This window comes from Bos indicus x Bos taurus, chromosome 27 (genome assembly GCF_003369695.1).
Source record: "Bos indicus x Bos taurus breed Angus x Brahman F1 hybrid chromosome 27, Bos_hybrid_MaternalHap_v2.0, whole genome shotgun sequence".
NCBI classification, from domain to species: Eukaryota; Metazoa; Chordata; class Mammalia; order Artiodactyla; family Bovidae; genus Bos; species Bos indicus x Bos taurus.
The window spans coordinates 36,949,498-36,967,714 of record NC_040102.1 but is presented as its reverse complement, the minus strand read 5'-3'; the positions used below and the strand labels follow the sequence as shown (position 1 = coordinate 36,967,714).

At 44.6% G+C, this 18,217-nt stretch overlaps 1 protein-coding gene across 1 annotated transcript in view; it reads right to left on the bottom strand.

The window, feature by feature from the left end:
• Window positions 1-1,459: 1,459 nt before the first annotated feature.
• The window catches only part of CHRNB3 (cholinergic receptor nicotinic beta 3 subunit), a 30,524-nt gene continuing 13,766 nt past the window's right edge, over window positions 1,460-18,217 (bottom strand). Inside the window, exons 4-6 of the mRNA XM_027530100.1 lie at window positions 8,559-8,668; window positions 7,427-8,309; window positions 1,460-4,378 (exon numbers count right to left, since the gene is read on the bottom strand). Coding sequence (XP_027385901.1) covers window positions 4,244-4,378; window positions 7,427-8,309; window positions 8,559-8,668 — 1,128 coding nt within the window. The 3' untranslated portion in view covers window positions 1,460-4,243. The remainder of the gene's footprint in view (window positions 4,379-7,426; window positions 8,310-8,558; window positions 8,669-18,217) is intronic.

The window sequence follows — 18,217 nt, the reverse complement described above, 5'->3', positions numbered from 1 at the left end:
GACAATTGGACCCATCTATAGGGATTTGGATTTAGACAAGAGTTCTGGGATAAAAGGCTGGCCGATGTGCTTCTTTCCTTTTCTTCTTCTTTTTTGTCCTCCATTTCCCGCTGATATTTCGGAAGACGTGTGAAATGAACACGAATGCATAGGAGTACTAAAAGACGGCTGAGGTGCTTTCATTGACTGGACTGGTGGGGGTGGCTGAAAGGTACAGGATAGAGGAGATCGGGTTTACGGTCAGACCTAACAGAGCAATGGGAGTTGTGGTTCCATGCAGGAGAATTGTGACCACCAAAGAAATTACACTTTTTCCCAGCAAACCCCTACAATGCTCCTAAGATTCTGTGTGATGGAGATGAGTGAAGGCTGGAGGAGCTGCTGCTGTGGTTGTCCATGACAACAGTGGCTTCCGTAGCCTGTCCTCACGGGTGTGATCATTTTGACACACGAAACACTAGAGTGTGCACTGGATCAGGGAACTAGGGCAGTGCCTGCAATCACTTCCGGCCACCATGAAGGCAGGGGTGTCCCAAAGGTAGAGGACGAGCTGTTCTCACACCTTAGAACATAAGATGTAAATAAAAGTGACTGGGGCCAGACTTCCTGTAATGAGAAACTGCTTTAACTGTCAGGTGAATAAGCAACTTAAAAACTCCAAATATTTGAGTCAAATTACCACAAAAAAAGCATCAAAAATCAGCAAACTTAACCCCTGAAGAAAAACTGTTAATGTAAACAATAGAAGGAGACTTTAAAGTAACTACAACTGTTATCCTTAAGATAGTCCAGAGGGTGTGACATCCAAAAGAATTATAGAGTTCTTAGAAAACAAATACATGATTTATCTACAAACAAACCAATGCCCTACCTGGGTAGGTGAGCTAAATAGAAGAAGACATCATGACGGTAAAGCAAATGAGTCAGCTACAACATCAAGCTGACAATGTAAAGAGTTTAAATAAAAAGTATGAGAGAAGAGTTAATAAGACATCTAGGAATACCAAGATCCTTCTATTAGAAATTTCAAAAAGAAAGGGGAAGGAGAATGGAAGATAGGAAATAATAAAAGAAGGAAGACAGGAATATTTGTATGAGTTGAAGAAAGACATTATTCACTGAGTGCCAAGACAAGGAGAGATTCAGAAAGGCCAACACATTCAAAACTTCCTATACAAATGGCTTGGAGATGGAGTCCTCTGAAATGAAATGGATCAGGAAAAACAGGATTAGAAAAGTGAGAAAATTTAAGATTAAAAAAAATGGTGAACCAAGAAATGAATAATACAATTAATTGTTTATAATGGGGTTGGGCTTCCCTTGTAGCTCAGTAGGTAAAGAATCTGCCTGCCGTGCAGGAGACCTGGGTTCTATCCCTGGGTGGGGAAGATCCCCTGGAGAAGGGAATGGCAACCCACTCCAGTATTCTTGCCTAGAGAATCCCATGGACAGAGGAGCCTGGCAGGCTGCAGTCAATGGGGTCACAAGAGTTGGTTGGACACGACTTAGTGACTAAACCACCACCAATGGGGTCGTGGATAAAACGTGTTGTCAAGACATTTTTCATAAGAAAGGACACATAATATAGAAAATGAATAATGGGCTAAATTCTGGTTGATTTAGAGGAAACATAAAAGGTGATAAGGAAAGGGGGGAGGTGAAAGTGATTTAGTATCTGGTTTTGCTTAGAGTGTAGTGGACAGGTTCTCAACACTGGTAAAAAAAAACAAGTTCAAGTATGTTTATTAATAGATTACTAGGAAAGGGTGCATACCTTTCAATCATTAGAGAAGAAGAAGTGACAGAAATTCAGTCAAGGCTAAAGGAGCCAAAAAAAAGGAATAAGAAAATATCATACAGAAAACACAAACAAAATGGCATAAATCAGGTTCAACATAGTGGTGGTAAGAATTTGTGTGAAAAGGTTAAATAATTAAATTGGATTTTTTAAATGCCAGCTGCAAAGAGTTTATAAGAAACATGCTCTGCACAAAATAATCCAGAGAAGGATTTGGATTTTAGAACTGGGAAAGGAGAACAGCTATTTCAAGCTAAAATCCAGGATTTGGCATCTGTGAGAGAAAAATCTGTGAGCCTCTCCCGTGAGTCTCAGAGACGGGGTGGGGGGGGGGGGGATGAGCGCTCTCAGAGGGCAGGACCAGGCAAACGGAATGGGAAGGGTCTTGGTGATGGGTTTTTTTGGGGGGAGGTTGGGATTTGACACCAAAGCAAAGGCAGTAAAAGTGCAATGAACAAGTGGGACTGCACAGCAAAGGGAACCATCAGTATGAAAGGCAACCTACAGAAGGGGAGGAGATGTTCGCAAAACAGACATTCAGTAAGAGGCTTCTATTCAAAATATGCAAGGACCATCTCAGCGGCAAAAACCCAAACAACCCAGTTTAAAAATGGGTCAAGGATCTGAAGAGATACGTTTCCGAAGACGGCAATCTGATGGCCAGCACGTAGATGAGAGGTGCTCAGCATCAGGGGAACGCAAATCAAAACCACAGTGAGGGGCTTCCCTGCTGGTCGAGTGGTTAAGATTCCACCTTGCAATGCAGGGGAGGTGGGTTTGATCCCTGGTCAGGGAACAAAGATTCCGCATACCACAAGCAACTACTGGGCCTGTGACCACAACTGGAGGGTCCGTGCGCTGCAGTGAAAGACCTCACATGAGCAACGAAGACCCTGCATGCCACGACTAAGACCCAGCGCAGCCAAATAAATAACAAAAAAAAAAACCCCACCACCTGGAGGGATCACCTCGTGCTTATTAGGATGGTTGTCATAAGCAAGACAAGAGACAACAAATGTGGACGGGAATGTGGAGAATACATTCCAGCAACCCCACTCCTGGAAATGAAATAATTCTCTCAAAGTGATATCTGTACCCTCATGTTCACTGCAGCATTACTGACAACACTCAAGACATGGAACAACTTACTTGTCTGTCTGTCCACAGATTAATGGATAAAGCCAATGTGATATATACGTAATGGAATGCAATTCATAAAAAGAAGGAAATCCTGTCATTTGCAACAATATAGATGAACCCAGAGGACATGTTGCTTTGAAATAAGGCAGACAGGGAAAGACAATACTGCATGATCTCATTCATACGTGGAATCTAGGGAAAAAAAAAAAAACTTGAACTCTTGGAAACAGAGAGAGGGAAGTGGTTGCCAGGGGCTGGGGGGTGGGGAAATGGGGAGAGGTTGGTAAAAGGCCACACACTTTGGGTTACAAGATGAATAAGGTCAGAGGATCTAACATAAAATATGGTGACCACTGTTGATAACACTGCTTTGTATAACTGAAATTTGCTAAGAGAGTAGAACTGAAGTGTTCTCAGAGGAAGAAGCAGCAAGCAGAGAGGGGAGGGAGAGAGAAAAAACTGGGTGAGCAGCCCAGAGGATGCTGCTGATATGGGTTAGATTAGATGAGGGGACATAAAAAAACCATTATCAGAGCACATTCAGAATTTCAGTTTTCTAGGAAAAGAGAATGGGTATAATAACTGCCCTCCTGGCAGCCGATGACACTGTTTCTACTGCAAGTTATTTTGCTATGGCCTTACAGCAAGTCCTACTCCATAGCAGCCTCTGGCGTGACCACCTGAACACCGTCGTGAGCCTATGAAGGAGCCACGAGGAACCCGGCTTAAAAGTGGCCCACATTCGAGCCAGACCACGCAGAACGAATGCCAGGTTTGGGGGACTTGAGTCACCAGTCTTCCTGGAGTCTTAGTAATGACAGGTGTGCCGTGCCTGGGGTTGCCCTGGTACCCGTGTGATGCCCCAAACAGCTCACCCGCAGGGCAGGCGCATGGCTACAGAAGCAATGGCCACAATGCCAGTGCCAGCTGGCAGCCGGGCAAAACCACCAAGGACACCAGCCCATGCTGGAGTCTTCCCTTTCCTGGAGTTCTTGGCGAAACACAGCAACCGCCCTTGTGTGTCACAGGCTCGTGATCTCAGGCCCAGACTCACAATTTCTCCTTGAATGTCTGCGGAAGCCAAAGCCGGGGTCCGGGGGAGGATCTGCTTAATTGACACCCAACTCGCTGTCATGGCAACCGAGGTTCAGCCTCTCTGAGGACGACACAAGACACTGTCCACCCTCGGGGCCTCCTGACGAGCACGTGGGTTTGCATGCTGTATACACATGGGGGCTGGATGTCAGCTCTAAGGTGTGATTCTGTCTTTAGGGGCGTGTGTTAGATCGCTCTGGATTCCTGCTCCTAATGGTAACTGTGTAGCCACATCTTCAAAGCAGGGGTGAAAATCAGAACCGAGCCGGTGACAGATGCGATCAGAAAGAGCCACAGGAAGATCCGGTCGAGAACTTGAGCTGCAAACTTCCAGTCTTGCACCACCTGCGGAAGAGAAAAGGACACCTTCCATTCAGGATGCTGCACGGCTGTTCTGAGTTCAGGGACTTCAAAGGAATCCTATTCGGATCACAGCCCTGCAGTTTTCCAAACGCACCTGACACCTCCCCCGAGACATCGACTTCCTGGGACCTCATGGTTGGTGCCCAAGAAAACGGCGTGTAGCTCAAGTTCAGGGAAACGCTTTCATCAACATCGAGGAGGTAAAATAGAAATAACAGAATCACTGATGCAGTTGTAAATGGTACTGACTAAAACGGAAAAAGCCTGATTTTTACCCAAATAAAAAGCCAGCATCTCCTACTGCAATGCTTCCTGTTATGGCATAGGAAATATAGCACAGATTTATAAATTAAGGATTTTGGGGGTCACTTATTTCAGTGGCCTCTTTTCCCCCACTCCACAGCTGGGTAGGGCTATGGGGGACACTCCTGGAGGAGATGACAGGAAGTGGTGAGGGACAGAGGAGACCCAGTCCCTCTGGAGGAAGGGAGGTTGGGAGACTGGTCTGCAGCCTGGGAGGGCCAGGTCAGACCAGGACAAGCTGCGGGCTGGGGGAGTCTCAGAGACCAGGCCAGAGGTCTTTCAAGGGAAAATAAAGGTCCCATTTCTTCTACCTGGGGATTTGGTAAAGACAGTGCTGAGCAGGATGCCTGCTGTTCTAGAAGGAACATAGATGCTGATGTAGAACTTGAAAATATTGTGCACGTAGAGGTTTAGAAATAAAGCCTTAGGGAAAACCACAAAGAAGGTGAAAATGTTAAGTGTCAAATAACATATGGAAGAAGGCAATGGCTACCCACTCCAGTACTCTTGCCTGGAAAATTCCATGGACAGAGGAGCCTGGTAGGCTGCAGTCCATGGGGTCGCTAAGAGTCGGACATGACTGAGTGACTTCACTTTCACTTTTCACTTTCATGCATTGGAGAAGGAAATGGCAACCCACTCCAGTGTTCTTGCCTGGAGAATCCCAGGGACCGGGGAGCCTGGTGGGCTGACATCTATGGTGTCTCACAGAGTTGGACACAACTGAAGCGACTTAGCAGCAGCAGCAAATAACATATATTAACGCATATATATGGAATCTAGAAAGACGGTACTGACGAACCTATTTGCAGGGCAGCAATGGAGACCTCTCTGGTGGCTCATCTGGTAAAGAATCTACCTGCAACGCGGGAGACCTGGGTTCAATCCCTGGGTTGGGAAGATCCCCTGGAGATAGGAAAGGCTACCCACTACAGTATTCTGGCCTGGAGAATTCCATGGGCTCTATAGTCCATGGGGTCGCAGAGTCAGACACGACTGAGCGACTTTCACTTCACTTTAATGGAGACGCAGACACAGAGATCAGACTTGTGGACACAGTGGGGAAGGAGAGGGTGGGATGAGTTGAGAGAGTAGCATTGAGACATATACACTACCATATGTATAATTAGAAAGCCAGTGGAAATTTACCGTATGATGCAGGAGCTCAAATCTGGAGCTCTGTGACAACGTAGAGAAGTGGGATGGGGTGGGAGGTAGGAGGGAGTTTCACATACATATACCTGCAGCTGATTCATGTTGATATATGGCAGAAACCACCACAATATTGTAAAGCAATTATCCTCCAATTAAAAATAAACACATTTAATTTTAAAAAGTGTCAACCTTAAGTGGGGGATTATTAGTGATGTGAATCGTCTTAAATGTTTCATATTTTCCAAATTCCTTATGCCAACAACGTGTTATTTTTATAGTTTTTTAAAAGCTACTTTTGATTTTAAAAATTTAAAAAATACTTTAGTCTTGATGTGACCCATTATTAAAGTCTTTTTGAATTTGTTACGACGTTGCTTTGGTGTTTATTTATATATTTATTTTGGCCACAAGGCATGTGGGATCTTAGCTGTCTGACCAGGGATCAAACCCACATTCCCTGCTTTGGAAAGCTTAACCACTGTATTACCAGGGAAGTCTATAAAAAACCATTTAAATCTTTGTGTTAGAATTTCTAAAAGATGTAAATAAAGAAATAGAAAACCTTAAGAATAGCTGAAATGCTTGTTCCATAGCAGCATTTCTTTCCCCAGTGCTTTAAAAAAATTTTTTAAGTGGATTTAAAAAACAACAAATTATAAGAGAGAGGAGGTACTAGGCAGTGCCCATATGAAATACAGAAGCTGTTTCTTGAAAAACCTATTCTTTCTTAAGTTTGTTTATGGCATTAGGCTGTTGGCACTAATTTTCACTGATTTTAGAGTAAAATAATAGAACTGTATAAACTGGTATAAATATTAACTCTTTTTAAGCAACAGACTACCGTTTGTGCTAAGTATTTACATGTCAAATAATATTTTCCTTCCGCAGGGGAAGGACCATTTAGAGGAGGGAGAGATGGAGAGAAGAAAGATGAGAATTAATGTTTATTGTCTGCACATCATGAGACCATGTGTGCTGGGCCCATAATACATATTTTGTACTTGATGTCTGTAATTCCTCCCTTCAAGGGAGAGTTCAGAAAACAAGGTCAGGTTAAGCAGCTTTTCTCAAGCGAGTGGAACATGGGTAGCATCTGCAAGCAGAACTGTTTTGAGTCTTAAATCCATATCCTTTCCACATCTTAAAAACTAAATTTGTGAACTAAATACTTGCTGTTACATCATGTTTTGTATTAATATAAAGCTTGACTCTTTCTGTTTTCTGATTTCCAAATATCCTGAATAGAGCTATCCATCATCCCATAAAAAAATGAGAGATAAATGACCAGAGACCTGGACAAACAACTTCAATGTAGAATTGAATTACTTAAATAGACTCACATCTAATAAGAAGGAGCTGTGCTTAATCTAGAGTTGCTTCTCTTTTGCTCATTCTGTTTTTGTGAAGGTCTCCCTGAAAATTCATACTGAAGTCCCTATTCTGTGTCAGGGCTTGTGTGAAGTTATATGCATGTCAAGCAGGTAGCTGATAAGGTCACGTTTGAAACAGGGACCCTATTTGTTGCAAACAGACATTAAAAATCTCAGTCGGGGCTCACAACAGCTCCCTCACCTGGCTGATGAAATGCTCCTTCTTCACGTGGCTGGAAATGTATCTGATGGAATCCGCCGCCTTTTCCAGGAAAGCAACCAGAACTTTTTCTCCATCACTCATCTGCTTTTGTTTCCTTCTTTCGAGGACTTGACCTCTCAGGGCGGGTTTCCTCTCCTCTTTACCTGGGAGAGAGTAGCGATCCACGTGGTCCTTCATGCAGAGTAACTTAGGAAGGGTTTGCAGAAAGAGCCGCTTAACCCAGGGGGCCATGGGGTGGTAGGTTGAGGAAGATCTGTGGTGGACGTTGATGACAAACACGGTGACGATGATGGACAGGGTGACGAAGACCATGATGAACAGGAGGTACTCCCCGATGAGCGGGATGACCTTGGAGGAAGACGGGATGATCTCCTCAATCACCAGGAGGAAGACCGTGAGGGAAACCAGGACAGAGGTGGATAAGGAGAGCTTCTCGCCCTCGTCGGAAGGCAAGTAGAAGACCAGCACGGTCAGGAAGGACAGCCCCAGACACGGGACGATGAGGAAGAGCGTGTAGAACAGGGGCAGGCGGCGCAGCACGAAGGAGTAGCTGATGAACGGGTACCAGTAGGCGCCGTGCCTCCGGCCCCCGGCCGTGCCCTTGGCGTTCAGGATCTCCCACTCTCCGTTGTCGAAGAAGTCCTTCCGGTCCACGTTCTCGTCTGTGAGGACGAGGTCCACCATGGTCCCGTCGTAAGTCCAGGACCCGAACTTCATGGAGCAGTTCTGCCGGTCGAACGGGAAGAACGTGACGTCCATGGTACAGGAGCTCTTGTAGCTGGCGGGAGGCGTCCACGCCACGGTCCCGTCCGATCTGACCACAGCCTTGGTCATGAGCGAGCCTTCGAACCGGCCGTCGGCGCTGTGGAAAGACGGTTCGCTCGCGGTTAGTCTAGGTTAGTCTAACACAGATTAGCAGTCTCCCCCTGCCCCCCCCCCCCACTGTTCTATTTGTATTTTATTCCTTTCCTATCACAGCATCAAACAAGATTTCCGAAAGGAACAATTCTCTCATCAAGGTTGTACCTTTCTCTTAATTATTTTGGCACAATCAGGCCTTTCTATTTCCATGCCTCATCGGACTAGCGGATTTGTCTTCTGCGAGACTTACTTTTCAAAGAGAACTATGTCAGGAAGCCAGAGAGATTCTGACGGAACTTTAATGGAATGAATCCCACCGTATTCATCCGGATTCCAGCGTAACTTGTGGTCTGTCCATTCCTGTGTGGAAATGAATATAAATTAATAAAATTATTTCAGAATAATTTTATTCTGGAAATTTAGTTCGAGTTTGGAATCTCCAAGTTTCTGTTAATTTATGAATCTCTTGTTTTATTTTAAAAGAGAAATACATCTGCTTTAGGCCTATGGCCCTGGTCTGTGACTCAGGGCAGTTGAAGGTATAGCCTGAGCCAGCCTGGTGTTTGATGGTCTAGACTCTCACACCTGTCCAGCCTGGGAATTCCAAAATTGCCATGACCACCTCACAAATGATAGAGACTCAGCAACAAACTTCACTGATTTGTGACCTATTTGTTTTCAGTCTATTTTCTCTGAAGAAACAAAAGAAAAGCAAAGACAGCTCTAACTCAGTTTATTCTTGGAGAGTTGGTCCATCCAGCGATATAGTTATCTCATGAAAATGGATATCAATGATTCTGAATATCAATCAAGAGTCTTGGACAAAGATCCACACAGTATGCTAATATGAAATATCCAGTATCTGCTGACTACTCTTGAGGACATTATAAGTTTTATGCAATGGAAAAATATTTTCCAAGAATTTCCTTTTACATTCTAACCTGTTCTTATTCTGTGAAGCACCAAATCTAGTTTTAAATTATATTGCTAAATGTTGTTAGCTTGCATATTTTTCCTCGTAATAGAATGAAATCATTTAGCATGGTTTACAGGGGCTGATGGATCCAGATTAACAAAACCATTAATTGATTGGATTATGAAGGTCGAAAGGATGATGTATGGATGACCCAATTGCAGTAGAAGCGGACTTAAAAAGATTTGGAATCCAGAATGTTATGAAATCTGACCTGAAAGTGAATTATCCCATCATCTGTCATGTGAACAGTTGAGGAATAATGAAGGATAATATTAAATGACATTTCAGAAAGTCAGGAGGGTGTGCCCAGTATGAGGCTCCCTGCAGCCTAGTGATGCCAACTTTGTCATTAAAAAATCAGGAGTCAGCAGATGGATGATTCACTAGATGGTACAATATTGAAATATGCATGATGCCTGGAAAAGGATGGAATGATACACTCCAGATGAGACACTGTCTCTCTTAGACAATATTTGTGAGGCTTGACCCTTGAAAACCAAATTTTAAAAGGTAGGGACTTTAGAAAGCTACACTTAAAGGATTAAAAAAAAAAACTGCATGACTCCGTATGGAAAACCATGCATATGAAGGCTGGCAGTTTAAGAGCTCAAACTAATAAAGCATTTACCATGCTTACTCGGTACTCACAGGCTTCTCTCTTCCTTCCTCTTCCTCTGCCCACTTTGAAAAGCAAATACAATTTCCTTTCTATGAATAATTTGTCTCCTGCTAAGGAGACTTGGCAACCCACTCCAGTATTCTTGCCTGGAGAATTCCATAGACGGAGGAGCCTGGTGGGCTGCAGTTCACGGGGTCTCAAAGAGTTGAACACGACTGAGCGACTAACACAAGCAGACTTCCACTATCAGCAGCAAGTCTGAATCTCAGAAATGTTGAGGGGAACCCAGAGCAGCATTTTTGGTTTTTCACTTTTACGTTTAAAATATTTACATACAATAAAATTCACTCTTTTGTGTCCGGTTCTATAGTCAAACAGTTGGATAGTCATGATCACCATCAAGATACCAGGACAGCTCCCCTGCCCCCAGTTTTCCTTAGGCTGCGCTTTGTAATCAACACTCGCACCTCCCCATCCCTGGCAACCACCGCTCTGTTTTCTGATCCTGTGATGTTGCCTTTCCCAGAATGCCAGAGAATGGAATCACAGTCCATGGCCTGTCCATCCAGACTTCTTTTACCTATTGAAATACATTTTTGGATTCTAGGTAAGTTGTTTATTTTTTATTAGTGAGAAGTATTCCATTGTAGGGATATAACACAATTTTTTTAATCTATTTACCAGGTAAAATGTTTGTATTCATTCCAATTTTTAATGACTATAAATAAAGTGACTATAAAAATTTTGTAGGTTTGGGGGTGAAAAACATTTTCTTTTCTCTTGGGTAAATACCTAGGAGAGGATGGCAGGGTCATAGGGTAAGTCTATGTTTAACTTTATATGGCACCAGAGTGGCTGGATCATTTTCTGTTCCCACTAGCAATGCATGAGCATTCCAGCTGTCTGGCATCATCTCCTGTTCTGGGTACAGTCACACTGAAATGTTTATAATAGTTGTAAAGTAGTATCTCATTATGGCTTTTGCTATACATTTTCCTAATGACTAAATGACATTGAGCTTTTCTTCATATGCTTATTTGTCATCCATACATTTTCTTTGGTGAAGTGGCTGTTAAGTCCTCTGCATATTCTTTAATCAGGTTGTTTGTTTTCTAATGACTGAGGTTTTAGTTCCTTATATATATGAAAAGTATATTTTAACATATAAAATAGACCTCGAGCAGGGAACAACAGTGGAAACAGTGACAGATTTTATTTTCTTGGGCTCCAAAATCACTGTGGATGGTGATTGCCCCCACGAAATTAAAAGACACTTGCTCCTTGGAAAGAAAGCTATGACAAACCTAGTTCAGTTCTGTTCAGTCGCTCAGTCGGGTCCGACTGTTTGCGACCCCACGAATCGCAGCACGCCCGGCCTCCCTGTCCATCACCAACTCCCGGAGTTCACTCAGACTCACGTCCATCGAGTCAGTGATGCCATCCAGCCATCTCATCCTCTGTCGTCCCCTTCTCCTCCTTCCCCCAATCCCTCCCAGCATCAGGGTCTTTTCCAATGTGTCAGCTCTTCGCATGAGGTGGCCAAAGTACTGGAGTTTCAGCTTTAGCATCATTCCTTCCAAAGAAATCCCAGGGCTGATCTCCTTCAGAATGGACTGGTTGGATCTCCTTGCAGTCCAAGGGACTCTCAAGAGTCTTCTCCAACACCACAGTTCAAAAGCATCAATTCTTCGATGCTCAGCTTTCCTCACGGTCCAACTCTCACATCCATACATGACTACTGGAAAAACCATAGCCTTGACTAGATAGACCTTTGTTGGTAAAGTAATGTCTCTGCTTTTGAATATGCTATCTAGGTTGGTCATAACTTTCCTTCCAAGGAGTAAGCCTCTTTTAATTTCATGGCTGCAATCACCATCTGCAGTGATTTTGGAGCCCCAAAAAATAAAGTCTGACACTGTTTCCACTGTTTCCCCATCTATTTCCCATGAAGTGATGGGACTGGATGCCATGATCTTAGTTTTCTGAATGTTGAGCTTTAAGCAAACTTTTTCACTCTCCTCTTTCATTTTCATCAAACCTAGACAGCATATTAAAAAGCAGAGACATCACTTTGCTGACAAAGGTCCATACAGTCAAAGCTATGGTTTTTCCAGTAATCATGTATGGATGTGAGAGTTGGACAGTAAAGAAGGTTGGGCGCCAAAAAATTGATGCTTTCAAATTGTGGTGCTAGAGAAGACTCCTGAAGTCCCTTGGACAGCAAGGAGATCAAACCAGTCAAACCTAAAGGAAATCAACGCTGAATATTCATTGGAACGACTGAAGATGAAGCTGAAGTTTCAATACTTTGGGCACCTGATGTCAAGAGCCGATTCACTGGAAAAGACCCTGAGGCTGGGAAAGATTGAAGGCAAAAGGAGAAGGGGGTGACAGAGGATGAGATGGTTGGATGGTATCACCAACTCAATGGACATGAGTTTGAGCAAACCCAGAGAGATGGTGAAGGACAGGGAAGCCTGGTGTGCTGCAGTCTATGGGGTCGCAAGGCATCGGACACAACTTCGTGACTGGCCAGCAACAGCAAAGGGAGCAAGCAGCAGGTACACAGGGACGAGCCTTGCAGACAGACACGTTTGGGCAGACTGACTAGAACTGGTCTCTTACACTCTGGCTCCTTCTTTAATATCAGTGTTAAGTGAGCACAGCGTTAGTGAGCCCAAACCCACAGTGTCTCCGCTTGGAACCTAAAGATCTCCAAAAAAATCGCCTGCTTCTGGAATTCAGCCTTCTCTCTTCTACAGGAACTGGTCACCTTTATCGAAGCCTGGCTCTGCAGCCCAGGAAGAAGTGGGGAGCTCAGATTCCAGGGGCAAACGCACAGCAGCTGTGCAGACTGTGCTCAGGGAAACGGGCCAAGCCCCGGGGGAGAGGTGGTTCCGTTGGAAAGATTCGACTTGCTCATCGCACCTCCAGCAGCAGGATGGACAGCTGTGGCCCGAGGGAGTCCAGAGGCTGTGCTTCAGGAGCTTAATATTTGGGGGAAATTAATCCATCCCACAAATATGCAAGGCTTATACCAGCTCTGAGCAGGGCCACCTTGTCCTCCTACCTGGGGCTGCCTCAGACCAGAGCCCGTGATAGACCATTCAGTCCTCTTTCTTCCCCCCAGACAGACTCACACTTCTTTCTGTGGGAACTCCTGGTGGGGAGAGTGTGTGTCAACTGTTCAGTTGTGTTGACTCTTTGCGACCCCATGGACTAGAGCCCCGAAAGGCTCCTCCATCCATGGGATTTTCCAGGCAAGATTGCTGGAGTGGGTTGCTATTCCCTTCTCCAGGGGATCTTCCGAACCCAGGGATCAAACCCAGGTCTCCCACACTGCAGGGAGACTCTTTACCTAACTGAGCCACCAGGGAAGATTCTAGAACCCATGAACTAACAGGCAAACCATCACCCTGTGCTCACGGCCACGAAGGGGGCGGTTTGGGTGAAAAGATGGGGGACATTGAGTGGACAGGGAAGGAGGTTCTGATTGGATGACACTGTAGCTAAGACAGAGGGCAGGAGCAGGCAGTGGGTACCATGGAGGAAGGAGCAGGGCTACTGAGGATTCTGTTCCAGGATGAAGAGCAGATGTGAGTGGCTGGATGAATGAGGGGCATGTCTGAATCCTTGAGGAGGATATAAAATCAGCTCCAGTGGATTCAGGGTACGTTCTTGAACAGTAAAGAACAGGTGGGACTCATGGTCAGTGGGACTCTGTTGGGGGTACCCAAGACAGAGAAAGAGAGAGAGAATGCATTGAACATCAAATTAGAGTTCCACCCCTGGACCATCCTTCACTGGCTATGCTCCTTTGCAGGACTGGAGAGACATTCCTTACAGTCTCAGTGTCCTTCTGAGGTCAGACCTGGGGAATTAGAGATGCTGTCCCCGCCAACATGCCATCAGAGGGGCTCACCAAAATCCAGCAGGACATGGTCCACCATGATGCTGGCTGAGCCCCACACCACAGCATCATTGCTCGTACTAAAGTCAGCTGAATCAGGATGAGGATTCAGAGCCCAAATCCTCTGTCCTGCTCTCTAAGGGGCTGTGAGGCTTCTGGTCATTTCCCTTCTCCCTCTGAAACCCTGGGGTTGGAGATTAACCTCCTGTCTTTGCCTTTCTAAAGCAGGAGATTAGAAACAGTATCCAGTGTTCACACAGCATGTCCCAGCCGAGATTCTCAAAGCTCTGTACAAACATCAGCTCCACTTTGCCACAGTCCCGGGCTTGAGAGCTTGTTATTATTATAGGAACAGGGGAGCACAGGGTAGGTCAGGGCCAAATACCAAAGTTAATCTCAGACTGAGAAAAAAAATAGAAAAATACTCCCAGTCTAGCTTTCTTAATTCCAAAAAGTGCAACTTCAAATCCATATCATATATATTTCCTTAAAATTTTCTTACATATATTACCTGAAATATCATTCATAAATGTCAAGCTGCAGAACAATCCAGAACCAAATTTCATTTAAACCTAAATCATAAGACTTAAAAAAGAAATTGTCATGACTTTTAAAAATAATAAATGAAGTCTTCTAATGATTCTTAATAATTAGAAAAATTATTATTATAAACATTAATAATTATTAATCCCAAGACCAAAAGATAGTAAGAAACAAATATTCCCTGCTGGTGCCTTGATCGACAACCTCTGGGACACCCTGGGATTTTCAATTACCTCAAAGTCAGGTGTGAAATTCTTAAAACTAAATTAATGTCGGAATTCCCTGCAGAGCCAGTGGTTAGGACTTGACACTTTCATTGCCATGGGCCTGGGTTCGATCCCTGTTTGGGGAACGAAGATCCCTCAAGCCATGTAATATGCCCCCCCCAATTAAATTAATGAAATTATTGTTGATTCATTTTAATCTTAAAGACGGCAACATGGGATATTATATGTCTCATATTCCCATTGGGGCGTCCCTCGTAGCTCAGTTGGTAAAGAATCTGCCTGCAATGCAGAAGACCCCAGTTCGATCCCTGGGTTGGGAAGATCCCCTGGAGGAGGGCATGGCAACCCACTCCAGTATTCTTGCCTGGAAAATCCCACGGACAGAGGAGCCTGGCAGACTACAGTCCATGGGGTCAAAAGAGTCGGACACGACTTAGCGACTAAACCACCATCATATTCCCATTATATCTGAGTTGTCAAGGCCAAGAAATGGGATTTGTCATTAAAGATGAGAAAGTCTATGAAGAGGGCACCAGGAAATGACATTTATTGAGTTCCCACTACCTGCCAGACCTCAGAGGAGTCACATGCACACACATAATGCCTTTTAACCACCCAGTGACACTGCAGCTGGGTATTGCCTTATTTCATAAATGAAGAGACAGAGAGTCAGAGAGGAAGTGACCTGCCAAGTTTATACAGCAAGACTCTGGATCCCCGACTCACTTCATTCTTACTCAGGGTCCACGTGAATCAGAAGACCATACGGCAGGGCCTCGTCTGCTAAGGTCAGAGTGAGGCTATGGAAAAGGAAGGAGATAAGATGGTGACGGAGGTTTAAGGTAAATCCCTAGAAGTATAGGTGCTGTTGGAGGTTGGGGAAGATAACTAGGCTTTGGGCAAATGGCCCAGACCTTACAGCAAGGCCAGCCTTTCCTTAGGTTTGTTTAAAAAAAAAAAAAAAAAGCCAGCATCTTGGTTTTCTCCTCCAAAACCAGCTGCAGGGATCCACCCAATGAGGCCTTCATATTTCTGAACTTACTGTGATCTAAAACAGGAATTCAGGGACTTCCCTGGTGGTGCCGTGGCTAAGACTCTGTGCTGTCAATGCAGGGGGCTCAGGTTCAATCTCTGGACAGGGAGCTAGATCCCACGTGCCACAAGTAAGACTTGGCATAACCAAATAATAGGAAAAGGGGAGGACAGAGGATGAGATGGTTGGATGGCATCATCGACAAAATGGACATGAGTTTGGATGGGCTCTGGGAGTTGGTGATGGACAGGGAGGCCTGGCGTGCTGCAGCTCATGGGGTCACAAAGAGTCGGACACGACTGACTAACTGAACTGAACTAATAAAACACACAGGAACCAGCTGTTGGAGAAACCACATCGGTCCAAGATGCTGTCCTTGTAAGATTCAGGGAGCTCTGTGTCCCCGGGGTTGCCGTGGCCTGGGACAGCAGCCCACATTCAGTAACACCTGGCCACTCAGAACCTTCTGGCTCAAGGACTTTGCCCCCAGAGTTGAGGCCCAGTGCCCTATATGGCCCTGGCACATGGTAGGTGCTCAGGAAGCACTAGTTGAGTGAATACACTTGGCATCTGTCTTCAGGGTGATTACTCACAGGGTGACATTCAGACAAAGGGCCGACCGTCCTGTCAATAAGGAAGGGATGATGGCTTTGTCTTCCATCCCCTTCAGGTGCTTGCGATGCGGTTTTCCTACCCTTGACAAAGACTAAGTGGAATCTGAGTGGCTGGGGCGGTGAAGACCTTGTCACAGAGTTGTAGTGAGTCCATGTTAATAATCTATTTATGGGTTGTACGGTTTTTATTACTCTCTGGAAGTACGAAGACAAGTTTGCAAAATAAAATCAATACCACAAAAATAGCTCTCCATAGAGGACTTTCTCAGGATGTTACTAAATTTGTGCCTGTAAAGGTCTGCGGTTGGGAGGATAGACGAGAAATGTCTAAATATACCAGACAAGATGAAGGAAATAGAAGATAGAGCAGAGGAATCGGGTTAAAAAACAAAACAAAACACCAGTCATCTCACTCGGGTATGCTGCAGGAAACCTGCTTTAGGACCAAGCAGGCAGAATTTTATTCTCTCCATGGACTAAGGAGCATTTTTCAGTGTCTGAGAGGGCAAAGAGAAAAGAGAGAAGTTTGGTCATTATTGTCTTTATTTTTACTGAGGTAGACAGAGGTGATTGGAAAGAGTTTCTTATAGCTTTGCTCTGGTGTGAGGGCTTTGGAAAGTCATGTGTTTGGGAAACCTATTCAGGTGGGTGACAATTTCTCCACTTTTATGGATCATGGAACCTCTACTGATCCTGCAAGACCCCACCGAAATGTCTCCTCCCCTTGGAAGACTTCCATGATTTGTCCCCCATTTCATTGTCATAATTGTAATGACTCAGTGTCTTATGTATATACGTTACTTATAGTGTCTATCATATTACGGAGATTATTTTTACACAACTAACACCAGATTCTCTCCTTGTAGGCAGGGTTGTGTTTTACGCTCTGTACATCCTGAATCTAGCAGATTGCCTGGCCCTTAGTTGATGCTCAATAAACCCTGTGGAATCAATGGAGTGACTCCCAGCCTCATTCTCTCCTAAATGCCTTTCTAGAACAGCTTCATGAGAGCTCCCAGAGGTTAAGGAACCAAAGCCTTAGAAGGCCAGGATTAGGAGCTAGACTTTACAGGGAGAGCCCCGAGAGGACGGCCGGGTGTCTCCCAACAGCTCCTCAAGTCTGAGGAAGAAAATGATTTCTTTTTACCAGACTGCAGTTACTAGTGTGTTGCCTGAGACAAGTCACTACAGTCCTCCAATCCTCAGTCTTCTCGTCTGCAAAGTGGGAATCATAATAGACCTTGGAAGGTGGCTGTGAAAATTGAATGCATTCGTTCCCATGACACATGTAACAGACTGGGCACTTAACAGATGCTCAATAAACTTTAACATTGTCGTTGAAACTGAGGTCTGTGTAAAACACTGTGCTAGTTTTTTTAAATGTCAGTTTTATCTTCTTTTTCCATCTGTTTCCTTTAGTCCTTTCCTTTACTCTTTTACGCTTAAAAAGCTAAAACATAGAAAAGAAAGTATAAAAGTAACGTCGTGGTGGAGCTCCAATGCCTCCTCTTCCATGCAGCCCTCCCTGCCTGCCACCAGGCCAGAGATTCTCCTATCTTTTTGCTCCCACACTGTTTGTACCATAACACAGCCCTTGTTGGCTAATCCCTATTGTGACATTCCCACTCCAAACCCAATCTGTGTGAGTGGGTTCATAGCTTCATCATGTTCTCAGTGGTTTCTCCTACTTTGAATATTCCTCTAATTTAGAAATAGGGCTGGATGTTTTGCGCGGGGCTAGATGTGCAAACAAGGCTCCAGCTGGGGAAAGCTGGTTCTAGCCAGATGAAGCAGACTCTTCTGTCTCTGGTAACAGGCATAATGATACCCACTTTGTTAATTTAGAGAGGTTCAGAGATGTAAATGGATAAGAGCTATGACAACACATTGCAAATTAATGCAATGAAACCATGTTCCCCCTGTTTCTTCTATGACATGGGAACCCAAGTTCCCAGCAGGCTTTCCTAAATGGCAGCTAGGCACTCTC